The sequence below is a fragment of the Sarcophilus harrisii genome, chromosome 2 (genome assembly GCF_902635505.1).
Source record: "Sarcophilus harrisii chromosome 2, mSarHar1.11, whole genome shotgun sequence".
NCBI classification, from domain to species: Eukaryota; Metazoa; Chordata; class Mammalia; order Dasyuromorphia; family Dasyuridae; genus Sarcophilus; species Sarcophilus harrisii.
The window spans coordinates 148,795,091-148,812,281 of NC_045427.1; the positions used below are offsets into that span (position 1 = coordinate 148,795,091).

Consider the following 17,191-nt stretch of genomic DNA (forward strand, 5'->3'; position numbering starts at 1 on the left):
TGGAGCAATTGTTTTCTATTACCAGAGTGCTTACTTGTCTTTGCTGAGTACAATGCAACCCAGCTTTCATTATATGATGCCAGGTTTGCCTCTAGGTTAAGTTGATGTCTTGTTTTTAATTATAAAGCCACTCATCTTTTAGATGAGTTATTTTCCTTCTTTCTCCTTGAAATCGGAATTGACAATGTCCTCAACCACTCCACCACCACCACCCTGATCCCCAAGTTGCTTTGAATGACCAGATCATTTTCCCAAGGTCTCAGCCAGCAGCTACCCATCCAAAACCCCCTAGTGTTGTGCATCTTCAGTCTATAGCTTTCAGCTGCAGCCTCCATTTCTGAGTCTGGCCAAGATTAGAGATGAGCCATAGCCCCTTCTTCTCCAGTGCCCTGTGAAAAGCTGAGATCAATGAAAGCAGAGAAAAGACAACAACAAATATAAAATCCAAGGGCTTGTCTGACCCGTTGCTGGGCTGAGTTTTAAGTCAATGACAAAATGTAACTCTTCTTTGGCTTTCAAAAAACTGAATCCCATCCTCCTCTTCTCCTTCCCCCAGAGGGACCACCACCCTTCAAATGCTGCCCGAGAAGAAAGAAGATCTCAACTGGATTTCTAGAAACTGAACAAGATTTGTAATCTTCCTGTTAAAGCCAAGCCATCAGGGCTTGGATCAGCATATCTAGTGTAAACGAGCTCTCACACATAAATAACGTGCCACATCTGGCTATTTGGTTTTATGGCGTCTTAGCTACCGAGCAATTTATGGAGGGTTAGCTTGTGAACCAGCAGATTGGTCCGCGGGAAGGAAAGTTGCGGGGTGGCCGCAGATCCCGGGGCAACTTGGGTCGCGGAGAAAAGAAAAGGAGACTGTTGGAAAACAATTCGGGTATCGTGGGCCTCGGACAAGTGATGGAAAACAAGGGGAGAGCTCGGGTCTTTTTATTTCCGTGAATTGTGGAGGAGGTAGGGAGAAAAGCGAGCAAAAACTTCCTCTAGCCAGCCAGGCCCTGTGGCAGCTGAAAGAGCCATCAAGGAACAAGTGTGTTTGCGCTTATACCCAATTTATTACCGCCGAACATATGGCCAATATTTTGACTCACGTCAATGGGGAAAGGAAAACAAACAGAGCACTCCGGGCGAGGGGGAGCCGGCCCCCTCAACTCGCCTGGCGCTGCTTCGCTCGCCTCGGCTCCGCGCTGCCAAGCGGGCAATGGGGTCGGGGGCCCGGAGGAGGCGTGGAATGGCAAAGGCCGACCGAGGGAGCGCTTCGCGGAGCTCGGAGCAGAGGCGCAGAGCGGGACCAGGATGGGTTATTCTCCCCTCGGGCCACTGGCCGCCCCGAGCTTTGCGAAAAAACAGTTAGCAACCCTTCTAGAGCTACCGGCCTTCCCTGCACCGACTCTGCAGCAGAAGCTGAGCAGCCGGCTCTCCAGCACCTAATCCTTTTTGGGGAGGAGCTGAGCAACCCACTTCTCCCCGGTTGTCTTTCTCCCTATCCCCGTCTCTTCCCCTCCTTTCCCCACTCCCACTCCCACCCCCCAACCAGGTGAGCCTCCTGCTTCGGAGCTGTATTTCCTTTAACCCTCTGACTTCCAGGAGGGAGTTTGGGGCTGATAGAAATACTAGGGGAAAGTTGGGGCGGGAGGGAATGCGAAAGGGGGAGGAGACAAGGGTCAAACTACAAGAAGCTGTAGGTGCAAAATCACTAGGACGATGGGTGTGAAGAACTGACCCAACTGGGGTCAGAAGAGATGTGGGGACAACTGTGGCTGATAAGGTTCAGACGGCCCTGTCTCTCAATCGAGGGAAAGGTTTGAGATCCCCATAGCCATATAGCTTTACGCCTTCCCTCCCCCCTTTCCCCCCCGCTCCTGCCCGTTCCATCCCGCCAGCCGCTCCACCCCCAACCCATTTTCTTCCTCGTCTATCCTACATCAGCCGGGAAGGGAGGGGAGCCTTGTGCTGAGTTCCCGGGGCGGCTATTGGCGGCTGAAGGAGAGCCGGGACAGAGCCAGGGCAGGGAAGCCTGCTGGGGGCGGAACGGGCGGTGCCCAAAGGGCCCAGCCAGCGCAGGAGCAATCCCATCCTCCCGCCTCCTGGTACCCAAGGAACCGGCCCCGTGGAGGGAAGCAGCTCCAGCTGGCCCAGACCCGGGAGACCTCTCTCGGCGCCAAATCTCTCAGTCCGTTTCTCTTTCCAACCTGACCCTACACACACACACACACACACACACACACACACACACACACGTACGTATACACACACCCTCTTCATCCCAGATCCGGCAGGAATCGTGAGGAGTTCTGTCTTTCAGTCTCCGGAAGCAGCAGGTGGGAATGTGCGGAATATTTATTATTTTCCATGATCTTTGTTATTATATTGTGCGGATGGATAATTATAGAAGGGGAGCAACGCCAGGATGGGGGTGGGGGAGGGAGAGATGCGGAAACCCATCTTTTCTGTCCACACTTAAGCAGGGGGAAAAGTTTACCTGCAGCAGCGGCCGGGAGCAACCAGGTGCCCGGACCGTCTTCCACTTTTTCTGCAATGTAGAAGGGGCTGTGGCGGGGAGGGAGAGGAAGATGCCAAGTGCGAGTTTGGCTGGGAGATGAGGTACTGATATGAGGAGACAAAAGTAAAAATAGAAAAAATCGGAGATCAAAGAGTCCTTACAAACTAAAGGGAAGCAGTTCTTGTTGCTAAGGCGAGGAGGGGGTGGGGCAACGGGGGGGGGCGGGGGGGGGGGGGGCGATGGAAAGGAAGGAGGGTGGAGAGAGAACAGATAAAGAAGAGAATCACGACTAATCTGGGTTGTTTTCAAACCAACCAGGAGTGTGAGCGTGGAGAACAGCACGCCTCTCCCTCTTCATCTCCCTACCAACTACCCACCTGCCAGGACACAAGGTCTATATGTAGTTGGGAACTTGAAGGATTTTTTGGTTACACGTTCTGTACCTGCGTAAGCCGAGTAAGTCTCCTTGTGTGTATGGTGGAGAGCAGTTCTGAGGCAATGAAATCTGTGAGTTTTGGGGAAAGCGGGAGTGAAAAGTAAGATTTCAATAGGTCGCGCTTGTTAAGAGATCGTAGTTAGAGGTATTTGGGACTTTGGGTTGTGTTGACTTCTTGTGGGTCTAAAAAATATTTCTAATGTATGAAAAAGGAAATCGGAGACGGGACGAAATAGATGGGAAAGAGAAGGGTGGAAGATATGGAGATAGAAACAGTTGTCTCTGGATTGGTTCTGTGAGAGAAAAGTCGGTTATCGAAGATCAAAGTTAGTGAAAAAGGAAAAGCGGGAGGTTAAAGTGAAAAGAGGACCTGTCGGGCAAAATCTTCCCCTGCCAAGGATCTTTGAGTAGGACAGTTCTCGCTTGAGGCAGTAGAGTTCGCCAGAGGATCAAGAATGAATGCCCAAGTCCCCAGAGGTCCTAGGCTGCTTAGAGTATCTGTTGTTTGAGCCCAGAAGTGAGCATAATATCTAAGAATTTAGAATATCACCTCTCTTTTTCTGAAATATAGTGACTTAGATCGATTCGCGTGGTGGGTAACTCTCCTGGTTCCCAAAGTCTTAGGTGAAACTTCCAGAAAGTTAACGGGGAGTGGTGCGGTGTCTCAGGATTCTTCAGAGTTGACTGTTTTGGAGCAAATTGCAATGTCTCTGGGTGAATGTATGTACGTGCACGTGGGCTAGTCCTAACATACTTCTATCCGATTCTTTTTCTGCAAAATGCATCAGATATTCGTTTCAACCTATGTTAAATTTCAATCTTAGACCTGCCCCGTTTTAAATACTGTAAAAGGGCAATTAGGAGAGCTGTTGTACTTTCATGTCCTCTGTAATTTTTTTTTTTTTTTTTTTTTTTTTTTTTTTTTTTTTTTACAAATTAGGAAGTAAATTCAGATAAGAAAGTGCTTTCGGCTCTACTAGTCCAAAAGACACACAAATCTCCCACATTCACATGGTGGTTATCAGAGACTGTTGGGTTTGGCTGGGAAGAACCTTTCCGAAGGCAGGGCTGACAATGCTTAATCTCATTGTGACATATTTAATCATTACAGCTAGTGAAGGAAGGAGGCTTACGGGTTTGCCTGAAGGGACACTACGTTAGGTTCACCAATAAAACGGTTATAATAGATTGGAACTGAAAGGACTGCCCCGGGGAAGATTCTCAGCATTTTATCAAAGAAAATACATTATAAATAAGCTGGTCCTATTCTGTAGCCTGTTACCTACCTAAAACATCATTTCTTGTCCAATTTAACATCCATGAAAGGAAAACGGCTTTTCTGGCCTTTTATTTTATTGGGCATATTTTCAAAGATGTCATTAAAGTGCATTTATCAAAGTCCTAACATATGCCCCCAGGTCCTACCCCACACACAATGGATTGAATAATAGAAAAAGAAATCCTAATTTCTATTACAATTTATGACCTTGGGAGATTTATTTTTTTTAAAAGAGAATCATGAAAGTGTTATTCTATTTCTCCCTGAGGAAAAAAAAATAGAATAGAGGGACTGAATAAGGGGGAGTTCATTTAGTTTTCCACATTCTGTATCCAGGGTTCATTATGCAAGGAAGAAAGAAAGACAAAGAGATGGAGTATTAATTCTGCTATTGTGACTGCTTGGTTAATATGATGCCAGGAATACACCGAGCACCTATACCTATTTTAGTGCAGGTACTTTCTGGTTTTCAGCTCTTCTAACCTTATTCAAATGTGATTCAAAAAGTCTCTTACATCCAACTAGTTCCATCCCCCTTCGTAGATAGAATATACTAAAGATCTTCCTGTACAAATAGAGCTTCCTGATCTATTTTGAACTATTTGATCTATTTGAACAGATAAATTCTACAAAATCTCTCTTTGCCCTTCTTACTATAGAAAGAAAAAGAAAAAAAGAAAGAAAACCTCACCTTAAGGCTTTAGACTTGAGGAAGGCCTCTCTTAGAATTCCTTCTTTTCTCTCTTTTCTTTCCTTTCTTCCTTCATTCTTTCCTTTCTTCTTCCCTCCCTCTTTCCTTTTTTTTCTTCTTTCTTCTTCTTTCCCTCTCTTTTTCACTCCCCCCCATTCCCTCATATTTCCTACCCAAATATTTCAAATACTGACCTCTTTTGTGTTCCACCATCCATATTGTCTGGCTTTACCCCTTCATGGATGTATGGATGTCAAGTAGTTATAGGAAAGGTATTCACATAGCGTGTATGCGGCATTGGAAAGGTAGCTGTCCAGGGACTCTCTGAAGACAAACAGAATTTGAAGCTGTCTATTCAGGGAAAGGTCCTCATGCTGGAAACTGTGTGCTAGAGCAATGCTCCCCTCCCCAATCCTTGTCCCCAACAAAGGCTAGCACCTCTTATCCTCAAAGTTCCGCTATTTTCCCCCTGCCCCCACTTTAAAACAAAGCATGTGTTATTGTGAATCTAGGAAGTATGCCTTAGGAAGGTGAATCCCTTCATCAGGCCCAAATTGGGCTGATTTCAAGTGTATCTTCTTCAGGGTATCAAACTGAAGATAAAATAAACCTTCCCCTCCTACAAAGGCTTTGTGTCAGCTCCACTAATCCTCACCGGAGCATTAAGGTGCTATGCTGGAGTGAGAGAAAACAATTGCCCGCACCTTGGCACTGGGCAAACAATAAACTAATCCACTTGAAGGCTGTTATCAGGGATGGACTCAGTGGTAGGGGAAAGGTCAGCCCAGTGTACTGTACAAAAAGAGAGGGGGGGGTCCTTTTCATCTCCTTTTCATTCCTTTAAAAAAAAATGAAGTCAGACAAGTAAAGTGCCTCCCAATAAAAGGAAAAGACCTTGTACTTTTTAATGAGTGGAAGCGCATCTGCCCTAGGAAGGGGGGAAACGATGTCTCTAATTCCATAATTGTATTCGGCAGCCTGCCACCAAGGCCACGTAGCTGAAGTCATTTCTCCGCATGCTAGAGCACCAAGTGAGTGCACATCGGGCCACGCTACAGGCGTGGAGCCCCGGTTTCTGTGCTTCTGAGCAGAAACCTAATCAGTTTCCTCTTGTCTCTTCTTTGCTGTGGCTTTTGAGTAAGATAAAAGTTGTACCAATCCCAAAATAATCCAGGGTAATGCGAAAGGGAACTTCACCAGATAAGTCAGTATCTTTGAATGCCCTAGGAATATGATGGATCTGTGAACTGGAAGGTGTCCCTGCAGGTGTTGTGAAATCTGTGTGAGTCCACTGCAGTGTGTAAGGTGGGTTCATCATCTCCTAGTTTCCAATCAAGGGGGGGGGGGGGGGGGGGGGGGGGGGGGGGGGGGGGAGGAGTTCCCTACTGTTTCTTAAAACAGATGACTACAGATGCTTACTCAAAGACCTAAAAAGTCCTTGATTTAGGGTAAGCGGGGAATGAAAAAGGACTAGGAGTTAGAGGCAGGAATAGGAATGGGGAATGAAGGAGTCCCCATATTCCAGAAAGTGTGATGAAAAGGCTAATGGTTTGTGCTTGAGCTACCTGTAAAAGTAAACAGGTAAACACTGTGACATGACTAGAGGCCACTTGTTCTGAAGTGCAACCACTTATCCTGTGTACATTCACCTCTTCTTCTAGGCCTCTTGCTCAATTGTTCAAATAACCCGACTCCCACCCCAACCCCTCCTTCTATCCTGCTGTGTAGAGGCTTAAATCCTCCAGTTATCCCTGAGGACTATTACTACAATGTTTCAACAAGGGATTTATTGGGGAGGGGGCAGACTTATCCCAAGTCCCCCTGAAAAGAATCTATCTATTTCTGTTTTGTGAGCCCCCAGAGAGTACCATCACCACCACCATCTTTTTCCCTCTTCCTCCTGGTGAGTTTTAGGAAGAACAGAGCAAAATCACTGAGAAGGCTGGGATCAGGTCCCATTTGCCTGGGTGACACTAGAAGGCCTTTATGGATTCTTGTGGGCATCACAGCAAAAGTTGCTGGATGAAGAAAAGCACTAGAAGCCAGACAGTGGAGAGCAACTTTGAAAACTCTAAAGGCAATTGGACATTCCTCCAGTTCCATACTCTATTTTAACTCTTAGTTTTGGAATAAGGCCTGATTTAGGATGATTCTTACACCTTCTTTTAAAAAGAGACACAAACTCAGGTCGCTGGGGACAATATTTTTGTAAATAGATGAGATGATCTAGAATTTTCTTAAAAGAGAAATGATAAAAGAGTCTAGATTCTTGTAAAATTAGAAAAAAAAATAGAGTTTGAGTAGAGGAAAAACAAAGTTGATCCAGATGGAAAGAGAAGGCATTATAATCTCTAAGCATCCTCTGCCCTTTTAGTAGTCTGAGTCTGACAAAGGGAGAACAACCAAAAAAAAAAAAAAAAGAATCTCTTTAAAAGGTGACTCCAAAAAAAGGAGAGAGAGAAAATATAAATTAAGCAGAAAAGAAAGATGAATGTCACTATTCGGTGGATATTTCTGCAGCACCAGATTCTACTGGGGACTTCCCTCCTGGTTGTTGTGGCCTGAACAATCCAAGTCAGCAAAAATATTGTTGAAAGAAATTAGGCTGCTTGGAGAAAAGCATTCATTCTCTCTCTCTCTCTCTCTCTCTCTCTCTCTCTCTCTCTCTCTCTCTCTCTCCCTACTCCCCTCCCTCCCTCTCCCCCTCCCCTCCCCCACTCTCATTTTCACTTTTTCTCTGTGAGTCAATAGTGCTTAATCACCTGTTTAATTTGAGTCTGGGCTGCAGCAACTGCATAAAATGGGCATTTTGCACTTTCTCTCCCTACGGTCTCAGCTTCAAGTCCTGGACCACCTTCTCAGTTCTGCACCCAGGGTAGGTTCCACAGCAAAACTTATCACCAGACCAGCTGAATCTCAACATAGCAATTCTGTGCTTCCCTCACTCTATACACCTCTCTTTGGGGACTTGTATTTTAAGATCTACCTATAACAAGCTCAGTTTCTTCCCCTTGATTAAAATGTTCCCAGTTGCTTTCTGTAGCCCTTTTCAATCGCAAATGTCAGCTTTTAGGAAGCTCTGGTATGGGAGCCACATGTGCAGTGGACTAGACTGTGGAGAAGATTTGCTAAAAAAAAAACCATCTCAAAAGAGAATCACCAAATCTCCCTCCTGATTCTAAGAAGAAAAGGGTTAAAGAGTGGATAAGGAGAAGGAGGGAGACAAAACTCAACAGGAAAGGGAGCAACCCTAAAAATTTATTCTTAGATTAAGAATGATCTTGGGAAACCAGTAAAATTTTTTAAAATAGACTTGAGTGGTGGGGGGAGCAATGGGTCTTTGGCTGGGTAGGCATTTGCAGGTGTCTTGAATGTGAAGGCTAGTAACTGTAACAGGGAAATCGTTCTCTGGGATCCTGAAGAGTTGCCCAGAGCAGGCCTGGGATGAGATGTGTTTGGTGATCACTAGAAAGGAGTAAACCTAGTAGGTCCTTGTAAGCAGCAGAAGGGAGACTGGGGGGCCAGATTGTGAGTTTTTCAATAGGCCTTTGTGAGGCCCCTCTTCCACCTGGTTGATTAATTCTGAGAATCCAGAAAAATGTTTACCTATCAGGTGGTCTGTGCATCTTATAGGCTCCCTAAAGGGGAGGGGAAGGGAAAAGAATGAAAGGGGATGGACAGATTCTGGGAAGGAAGTAGGTGGGAGGAGGGGGAACTAACACCTTGCCAGTCACATACATGGATGCACACACATATACTCCTTTAGCTTTTCCTGCCCAAAAGGTTAATACCGAATGCAGTTCCCTGGAGGGTTTAAGCAGGGTTGCAGACTAACTGGGGTAAGGCCTACTTCCATGAACTTAGGCACCAGAATCAGCCTGTCTCTAGGGTAGTGTCAGTGGTTTAAGTATCAGTGGTGTAAAGGATGAAAAGATTGTCTGAGGAGTGAAAGATGGAACTTTCGAATTCTAACATACCAGCACTCCAGAGTAAAGGAAAGAGGTCTTCCCACCCACAGCGGCATCTCCTTACAACCCTAAGGGAAACGCTTTCTGACCGATTTCCAAGGGTTTATCTTGTCTTCACGGCAGCCACAACTGAAGGTTGCAGAATGCCCCTAGACACCTCGCTTCTGTTCCCAGAGATGGGTCTGAGGGCAGGGGAGGGGGGTGGGGAGAAGGGACAAAAGAAGGGTCCAGCCTCGATTGCTAAGTTGAGGAATCTTAGCAATCAAGGCAGTGACGCTTTATTTTCCTGAATCTAGACGGAGTAGGTATTTAGTGATTTATTTAGCAACTAGATAACAGTAGAAAAGGAAACCTCTAGGCCTCTAGGTCCAAACCCTGCTGAACTCTACTGTGTTTCTCTTCTGCACCTCCAACCTAGACACATTGCCCTAGAGGCCAAAGAGCTCCCACGTGAAAAGAGGGAGAAAAGTGAGTAAGAGACACACGGGGGGAGGGGGGGAAATAGGATGGAGGGGGACCAAAGTAATGGGTATCAGGGATGGGATTCAATTCATTTTCTAATCGTACAGAGTGGGAGGGGGGAAGAAAAGAAGAAGAAAAAGAAAAAGAAGAGAGAAAAGTATATTGGGTAGAGAAAGAGGAATCGGGGACCATCAACATGAAGGGGTTTCCTTAATATTGTGGATGGATTCCGAAATGAATGAAGAGATAGTCCATTGAGAGCAGTTGAATGCCATGACAACTAGGAACAACCTTAGATTTATTCCAAACAGTTAGGACACGCTGAAAGAGGGCGTCAATCATGCATTATTTCGCCACTGAAATAAATGCAAAAACCGAGCCCGGACAAAAGCTTCCAACAGGAGCAGGACATTTGTCTACATTTCGCCCATTGTCCGCAGCTTAGCAATCGGTTTGTATTTGTGTTTGCCCGGTCCGACCACCCAGGATGCGCCGAAGGGCTCGCTTAGCCCGGAGACATTGTCACCCACGTCACATACTAGATGGGAGGCAGAGAGGGATGCAGAAATAAACCGATCAACAATAATAAATTGCTCCGGAGGCCAGTCAAACTCCGAAGCTTTGCTGGGGAGCAAAATAAAAACCGATTATGGGGGGGCCAGAAGGGGAAGTCGGACAAATTCCACCAAGCTCCCCATTATTTGACCCTCCCCCAACACCTCAATTCCCTCCATAAAAGAGGGGGAGGGGCACTCGAAATCAAGTCGAACCTAGACCTCTCTCCCAAAGTCAACGTTCTCTTCCTTCCCCAAGTCAAACTTCTCTCCTGTCGCTTTTTGATGGTGGGGACGAAAAGTTAGATAATCCCAGGAGAAAAACTAATATACTTTAAAAAAAAGAATATGCCCTAAGAGCCGGGTTCTACCGCCCAGAGAAAAGGGAGGGGGCTGTTAAAGGGGAATAGTTCAGTTACCGGGTCAGGAAGAGAATGCAGATTCAACACAATCCTAACTCAGGGTTTCAAACCATTAACCCCTCGAACTGAACAAAGTCGCCAGAGAAGGGAAAAGAAAGTTAGGGGCGGAGTTAGATGGAAGATGAAGACACTGAAAGTATTGGCCAACACACACACACACACACACCATCCCTCCAAACAGCTTTGCGGGTGGATATTTTGTCTCTTTCTCGGCCCCTCATTCTTCCAGTCACAGTTCCCTGGTACATTCTGGGCCAGTCAACTCTCCCCCCCCCCCCCCCGCCCCTTAACACCCCTCCGTCCTTCTTCCCTTTTCTAGCTCCACCACATGCTGAGTTTCAAACGGGGGCGGGGAATGGGGGGTAATACATGAGGAAAAAAGGACAGAGGGGCTGTCTCTGTATCCAAGTCTTCACTCCCGAGTCTCCAAATCGCTCACACTTCACATTATTTGACTGGCTTGCTAGCACATAGAGGAAATGCTGGGAGTTTCCGTGGTTATCCGAGCAAGGCCAGAAAGGAAATTGAGGGGGAGAGAGAACATCTTGAGTTCAAACCAGTCCTGGAGTTAGAACAAACCTTCTTCTCCACATACCCCATCTTCTTAACTCATGATGTCAAAAGCTTAACTGAAACGCCTGTCCTTGTCTGTGTCAAAGGGGGGGGGGGGGGTTGAGATGCGAATGAGTGAAATTAATTAGACTTCAGCAAATAAAAGGAGGACGTTGGTTGGGGGGGGGGGAGGAAATCTGCCTTGTGGATTGAGGTGGGCGAAAGAGTCCTCCGCTCAGCTATTCCGGGGTATTTCGGAGCTAACTAGAATCAATTACTCGCCTGTTTAATTTCTAGTGCTCATACTTAAGCCTCAACCAAAATATTGACCTAGGAGGTTTACATAAGTTGGTCTCTTGCCATCTGAACAGCATCTTGTTTAGGTAACCACCATTAATTCGAAAAAGAGATTTCCTCTTCTTCTCACCCCCCCCCCCCCCCTCCCATTCCAAAGACTCGTAGCCTCTTCAGCTACACGCGGCGGATCTTTCATTTTCCTGGGGAGGGGGAAGAGTTGAGGGTGGTGAATATAAAACTGGATTACACCCCCCCTTTTTTTTTTCTTTCCTTTTTCAGAAGCAATTTGTTAAAATGCCACTTTCAAGTGTGTGGAATATCAAGCGACTTGGTAGTTCTTTGTATGTAAATACTGTGTAAAAAGGCCCTCCCCATCTTTGCAATTAATTGACACGTTATACCACTCATCATGTGCTTCGGGACCAATGGCTGGGAGCTCGAATCTCCCCAAAACCCACAATTTCACATCTGCAAACACTGTCTTCATCCACTTGACTCCTAAGACCCGCCCACACGTGGCCAACCTTTTGCGTTTTTAATGTCTCTCTCTCTCTCTCTCTCTCTCTCTCTCTCTCTCTCTCTCTCTCTCTCTCTCTCTGCAGGTTCATGTGTGGAGACCAGCCTTATATGGACTGATCACTCCAGCTATGGCTTATTTTTTTCTTGCCACCAGACACCGCACACTGTGCTGCAGCCGGAGCCCGAAGTAACCGCACTTTGGCATCGTTCCTGGAGTTACAAACTGTTACTCAGATCAGCAGCCCGCGGAACTCCTGGCTTCTTCTACTGCACAAATTTTTGAGTCCTTTCAAAGAAAATAGTGGATTTTTTTTCTCCCTTTCCTCATAGTTATATATATATTTTTAAATAAAATCCAACACCTCTCCCCTTTCTCCCCTTCCCCCTCCCCATCCCCCACTCACCCCTCGTGTGCGTGCGTGCGTGTGTGTGTGTTTCCGAAGAACTGCGGATTGACAAACTGGTGTTGCAACTTTCCTGCATAAATTGCCGGGCCCAGACCATGTCGCTGACCAACACAAAGACGGGCTTTTCGGTCAAGGATATCTTAGACCTGCCTGACACCAACGATGAGGACGGATCGGTGGCAGAGGGGGCAGAGGAAGAAAGCGAGGGTTCGGAACCTACCAAGAGAAGCGGGGTGCTGGGACCAAGCGCACTGGAAGCAGTACAAACCCTGCCCCTGAAAAATCCTTTCTACGACAACAGCGACAACCCCTATACCCGCTGGCTGGCTAGTACCGAGAGCATCCAATATTCCTGTGAGTAAAGAAACTTCACTCTAACAATCCTCCACCTCCCTCCCGCCTTCTTTCTCCCTTAGATCAAATGTGGTTGGACAGTGGAAAGAGGAGCTATTTAACCCAGTCACCCCAACCCCAACCTAGGCCAGGCCCTAAAGTATTGATTGGGCGTGGGGAGAATCTATTAACTCTTACCCTTGTTTTTAAAACTCTGCATGTCTCAAGAAAGGGGACTGGGACAGCTGGGAGTTTATACCTTTAATTTTTTTCTTATGCTGTTGAACTGGAAGGGAAAGAAAGAAAAAGAGAAGAAATGCCCTTCCAAAGGGTGGTATTTGTTATAATTTAGATTTGGGGGCCTATGACAAATTGTAAATACCATTTCATTATTAAGGCAAAAGATCACTAGGCATTTTCCACTTCTGTGTTCTAGCCTGTGTGTGTAGTATTGATCTCTGAAGGAGCCTAAGATGCAGATGGACGTTCTGGGGGTACTATAAATAGCCCTCCCGTTGTTCAGATATAGAGGCCGCTTTGTGCCGAGCGGGATATCGGTTGGTTTAGAGACAGTCCAGAAAAACAAAAACAAAACACACACACACACACACACACACAAATGTCTTAAATGGAAGAGCTGATCAATGACTGGATTGTGGCTTTCTTCTTTTAAAAATCAGCCCACGTCTCTTTAGAGAGGAAATCACTTAAGGGTGTAGGAGATCTCCATCCTTTGGACCCTTTCTTCTCTTCGCACCTCCTCCCCCCCCCCCTCCCAGGAGCAAAAGACATCCTCATAGCCATTTTCATAACCATTGGGAAAATGAGTCTCCCCCTTTATCCCCACCACTTCTTCAGGCCGTCCTACCCACCTGGAGAAGCTGAGAGCACACCCGACGGCTCTGGCAGTCCTCTGAACAGGGCTGGAGATGGCCAAAGGGGCAAGGAGATTTCCTCCCAAATGCCTCCAACTAGAGATCAGTTTTGTTTGCTTGTTTGTTTGACAGGTTCGAATGTAGGTGGTGGTTAGAAAGGGAGAGTAAGGAGAAAATGGTAATGGGCCTAAATCCTTCCAGTGGACGCCAAAAGGGATGAGGAGATCGGGGCACAGGGGGAGGGTTTGAGGAAAAGCAATCGTCTGTTGCTGCGGGGCAGGGCAGAGGGCCCAGGCCTCTCTCTCATTCTCTCTCTCTCTCTCTCTCTCTCTCTCTCTCTCTCTCTCTCTCTCTCTCTCTTCTTCTTCTTTCTTTTTCTGCCACCCTCACCCATCCTCAATCTTGCCTTACTTACATCCCACTTTCCTGCTTCCCTCCTCCCACACCCTCCCTCTGCAGTGCACGGGCTGGCGGCTGGGGCTCCCCCACAGGACTCCAGCGCCAAATCCCCGGAGCCCTCGGCCGACGAGTCGCCGGACAACGACAAGGAGACCCCGGGCGGCGGGGGGGAAGCGGGCAAAAAGCGGAAGAGGAGGGTGCTCTTCTCCAAGGCGCAGACCTACGAGCTGGAGCGGCGCTTTCGGCAGCAGCGCTACCTGTCCGCTCCCGAGCGCGAGCACCTGGCTAGCCTCATCCGTCTAACTCCCACACAGGTGAAGATTTGGTTCCAGAACCATCGCTACAAGATGAAACGGGCACGGGCTGAGAAAGGTATGGAGGTGACCCCCCTGCCCTCCCCACGCCGGGTGGCCGTGCCCGTCTTAGTCAGGGACGGCAAACCCTGCCACACGCTCAAAGCTCAGGACTTGGCCGCAGCCACCTTCCAGGCCGGCATCCCCTTCTCCGCCTACAGCGCCCAGTCGCTACAGCATATGCAATATAACGCCCAGTACAGCTCCGCCAGCACCCCCCAGTACCCGACAGCGCACCATTTGGTGCAAGCTCAGCAGTGGACTTGGTGAGCAGACGCCCTAGCCCTAGAGAGAGAGAGAGAGACAGACTCAAGGCTCCAAAACAAATCCCACTCCACTGGAGGACGCTATTATTATTATTCTAATTATTATTATGGAGTTTGCTCTTGGCATTTTTTTTAAGGGAGGGAAATGTTTTGAGCTCCTTGGGGTGGGAGAATCCAAGGATTGTGTTCCCTCTCTTTTTTTATTTTGGAGAGAGGGGTTTTGGAGATCTGGGCGCCGTGTTTACAAAAATTTTGTGCAGTCCTGCTTACTTGCCACTCCTCCGGGGAGAGGGGGGGAGAGAAACCGTCGTCGTCGTCGTCGAAAAAAACAAAAAAAACAAAAAACCCTAGATAAATTTCCCTCCACACAAAATAAAACCCCTCTGCTCTCGTGTTTTTTTGTAAAGTATGTTTGTGTACCGTAGACATATTGTCAGTCGTCTTCTAAAGCAAGTGGAAAACACTTAAAATAGAGAATTTTATTTCTCCTTTTTATAAGAAAACTTTAAATATTTATGGCCATGTACACATTCTGACAACTGGTAGCAGGTTCTTCCTTTCCTTTCCTTTCCTTCCCTCCTAGTTTTCTATTTGTTTGCTTTTTGTTTAGGTTTGGGTTTTGTAAATATCGGTGGTGAATATTGCCAAAAGTAACCTTCAAGACGATCTTTCTCTTCTCCTTCCTTTCCCCATCCCTACCTTATTTACTTTATCCTTTTTCTTTTTTGCCTCAATGAAAGTATGCCCCAATATTAAAAAAAAAAAAAAAAAAAAGGAAAAGAAAAAATGTAGAAGACATACAATCCCAACCCTTCCTCATAATTCTCGGGACCCTGTTCTCGGGTATATCCAGTTCAGTGGTTGTGTACGACTCCGAAAGGAGCGCTGAGAGATTTTCAATTTTTTATAAGAATTTTAATAAAAATGCTGTGTTTAAAAACAAAAAAAAAAAAAAAAAAGAAAAGAAAAGAAAAGAAAAGAAAAAGAAAGAAAGAAAAAAATCGTCCCGTTTTGTCTGACTTTGTCTCCAAGGAGCAGCGCCTTGCCGCGGGAGGGAACGGGGGGACGCAGGCCGCAATCCTAGCTTGAGTTGCCCGATTGTTGTTGCTTTTGTTGTTTGTTGTTGATGTTGGGGGTGGGGGGGTGGGGAGGGATGTGAGACAAGATGAGTAGTGAAGGAGTGTAGAAAGCGGGATACTGAGAATTTACCTTTGGGATGCAAAATTGTAAGCCTAGTCTCCAGGCGTTTGGGGTGTAAATGTTTTCCCTCTCTAGTTAAGGAATTGCCTCCCTATTCCCCCTTTTTCCTGCACTCTGTCCCAGATAAAAATAAATATCTCTCTATGTACTTGATCCGGGTTTTTTACCTCAGAGAGGTTTTCCCAATGTTTAAACTGAGGGGAGGTGGGTCGAAAGTGATTTGTGAAACCGGCAGAAGTGGAGGGGAAGAGTCCCTCAGTCACCGAAATCTACGAGTGGCTCCTTCAGACTGAGAAGCTTTTGACGCCACTACACTCAATGACTTTCACTTTGTTGGGATTGACTTACCTCTTACTTAAGAGGGGGAGGGGGAAATAGGGAAGAGGAAAGAGAGAGAGAGAGAGAGAGAGAGAGAGAGAGAGAGAGAGAGAGAGAGAGAGAGAGAGAGAGAGAGAGAATGAGAACTGACTTGTTGGGTTTCTCTATTCACCATTCCACGCCTTCTTTTTTTGTGATTGAACGGTAGAAAGAGGTAACCGCAGATGAGAACGACTAAGGCTTGGGATAGAGCTCAGTGTCCTCTTGGGAAAGGTTTAGGGCCCGTGGCTTATAAAGAGCAGAAGAATTGGGGGAATTAAATGGGAATTAAGTGTTTGTTAGTGACGATGGGTGAAGTGGGGAGGGCTTTCCCCCTTCCTGAATTTCCATAGTTCTTTCGCCCAGATTCATTCGTTTCCATTGCCCCCTCTCCCTAATCGGAGACCTATAATCATTTCTATTTATTGTGTACCAGGTATGGATCGGATAGGTGGATTGCCAAAAATAATAATAATAATAATAAATAATAAAATGAAAAATCAGAGTTTAAGTATGTGTGAATGAGAGAGAGAGAGAGAGAGAGAGAGAGAGAGAGAGAGAGAGAGAGAGAGAGAGAGAGAGAGTATTGTAATAGCAGTGGAAAGTGGAGAAGAAATGGAGGTGTTGATCCCCTATTTCAGATCTGGCGCCTTTGCAGGCAGGAATGACTGGAGAGAATAAGGGAGGAGGGACGAGCATTTTTGGTCTCTATGAAGGAGGGAGCTTCCTTATTTATATTACTTTATTTCATTTTTCAATCTGTAAGCTCAGAGAAGATCCCCTTTCCAGATGCTCCCGCACATTTTGCAATGTAGGAGGGGAATAAGTAAGGGCAGTCGGATCTCGAAGTTCTCCTTTCTTCTCTAATGCCCCGATTTCAGAAAATAACCTAGACTTCTGAAGGCTTAGTAGAGAGCGGGGAGCTTTTACTCTTTCTGATTGGAAGCCGGTACAGATTCTGAAATTGTATCTTTCTCCCTGGGAGTTTCACAAACAATCCGGGACTAGGGAGAGGGGGTGGCGGCGAACGCCAAAGCAAATGGAGCAGTCCCAAATGACTTCCTCCCATCCTGGCTCTTGTTGATGATCAGATTTAATTCAATATCTAAGGCAAACACGATTATCTGTAACCAAATCTTCAGGCGTTCAATAGCTCCTACGAAGGGAAGGTTATTGAATGTTTTTCTCGCTTTATACACAGCTCTCTGGATAATTGAGGGCTCGGAAGTCATTCTAATATTACAACAGCTCAACCTCTCCCCCAAAATGTATTTCTTAATTTGGGGATTGGATGGTTCCCCAAACGCTG

The 17,191-nt window shown here is 46.4% G+C and overlaps 1 protein-coding gene across 2 annotated transcripts; it reads left to right on the forward strand.

Moving 5' to 3' along the window:
• Positions 1-1,831: 1,831 nt before the first annotated feature.
• Positions 1,832-14,719, forward strand: NKX2-2 (NK2 homeobox 2). 2 transcript variants are annotated; one of them, XM_031951034.1, is made up of 3 exons: positions 1,832-2,330; positions 11,776-12,453; positions 13,767-14,719. In XM_031951034.1, exons 2-3 carry the CDS (start codon positions 12,195-12,197, stop codon positions 14,327-14,329), a joined length of 822 nt encoding a protein of 273 aa, XP_031806894.1. In that variant the 5' UTR covers positions 1,832-2,330; positions 11,776-12,194; the 3' UTR covers positions 14,330-14,719. The 2 variants fall into 2 exon arrangements, with proteins under 2 accessions (XP_031806894.1, XP_031806895.1); XM_031951035.1 differs by lacking the exon at positions 1,832-2,330 and adding an exon at positions 2,769-2,968.
• The last annotated feature ends 2,472 nt before the right edge of the window (positions 14,720-17,191 follow it).

Coding starts and splice junctions, on each gene's coding strand:
- NKX2-2 (XM_031951034.1), top strand. CDS start 12,195: ATGTCGCTGACCAACACAAAGACGGGCTTTTCGGTCAAGGATATCTTA. Junction 12,454..13,766: donor CGAGAGCATCCAATATTCCT/GTGAGTAAAGAA, acceptor CTCCCTCTGCAG/TGCACGGGCTGGCGGCTGGG.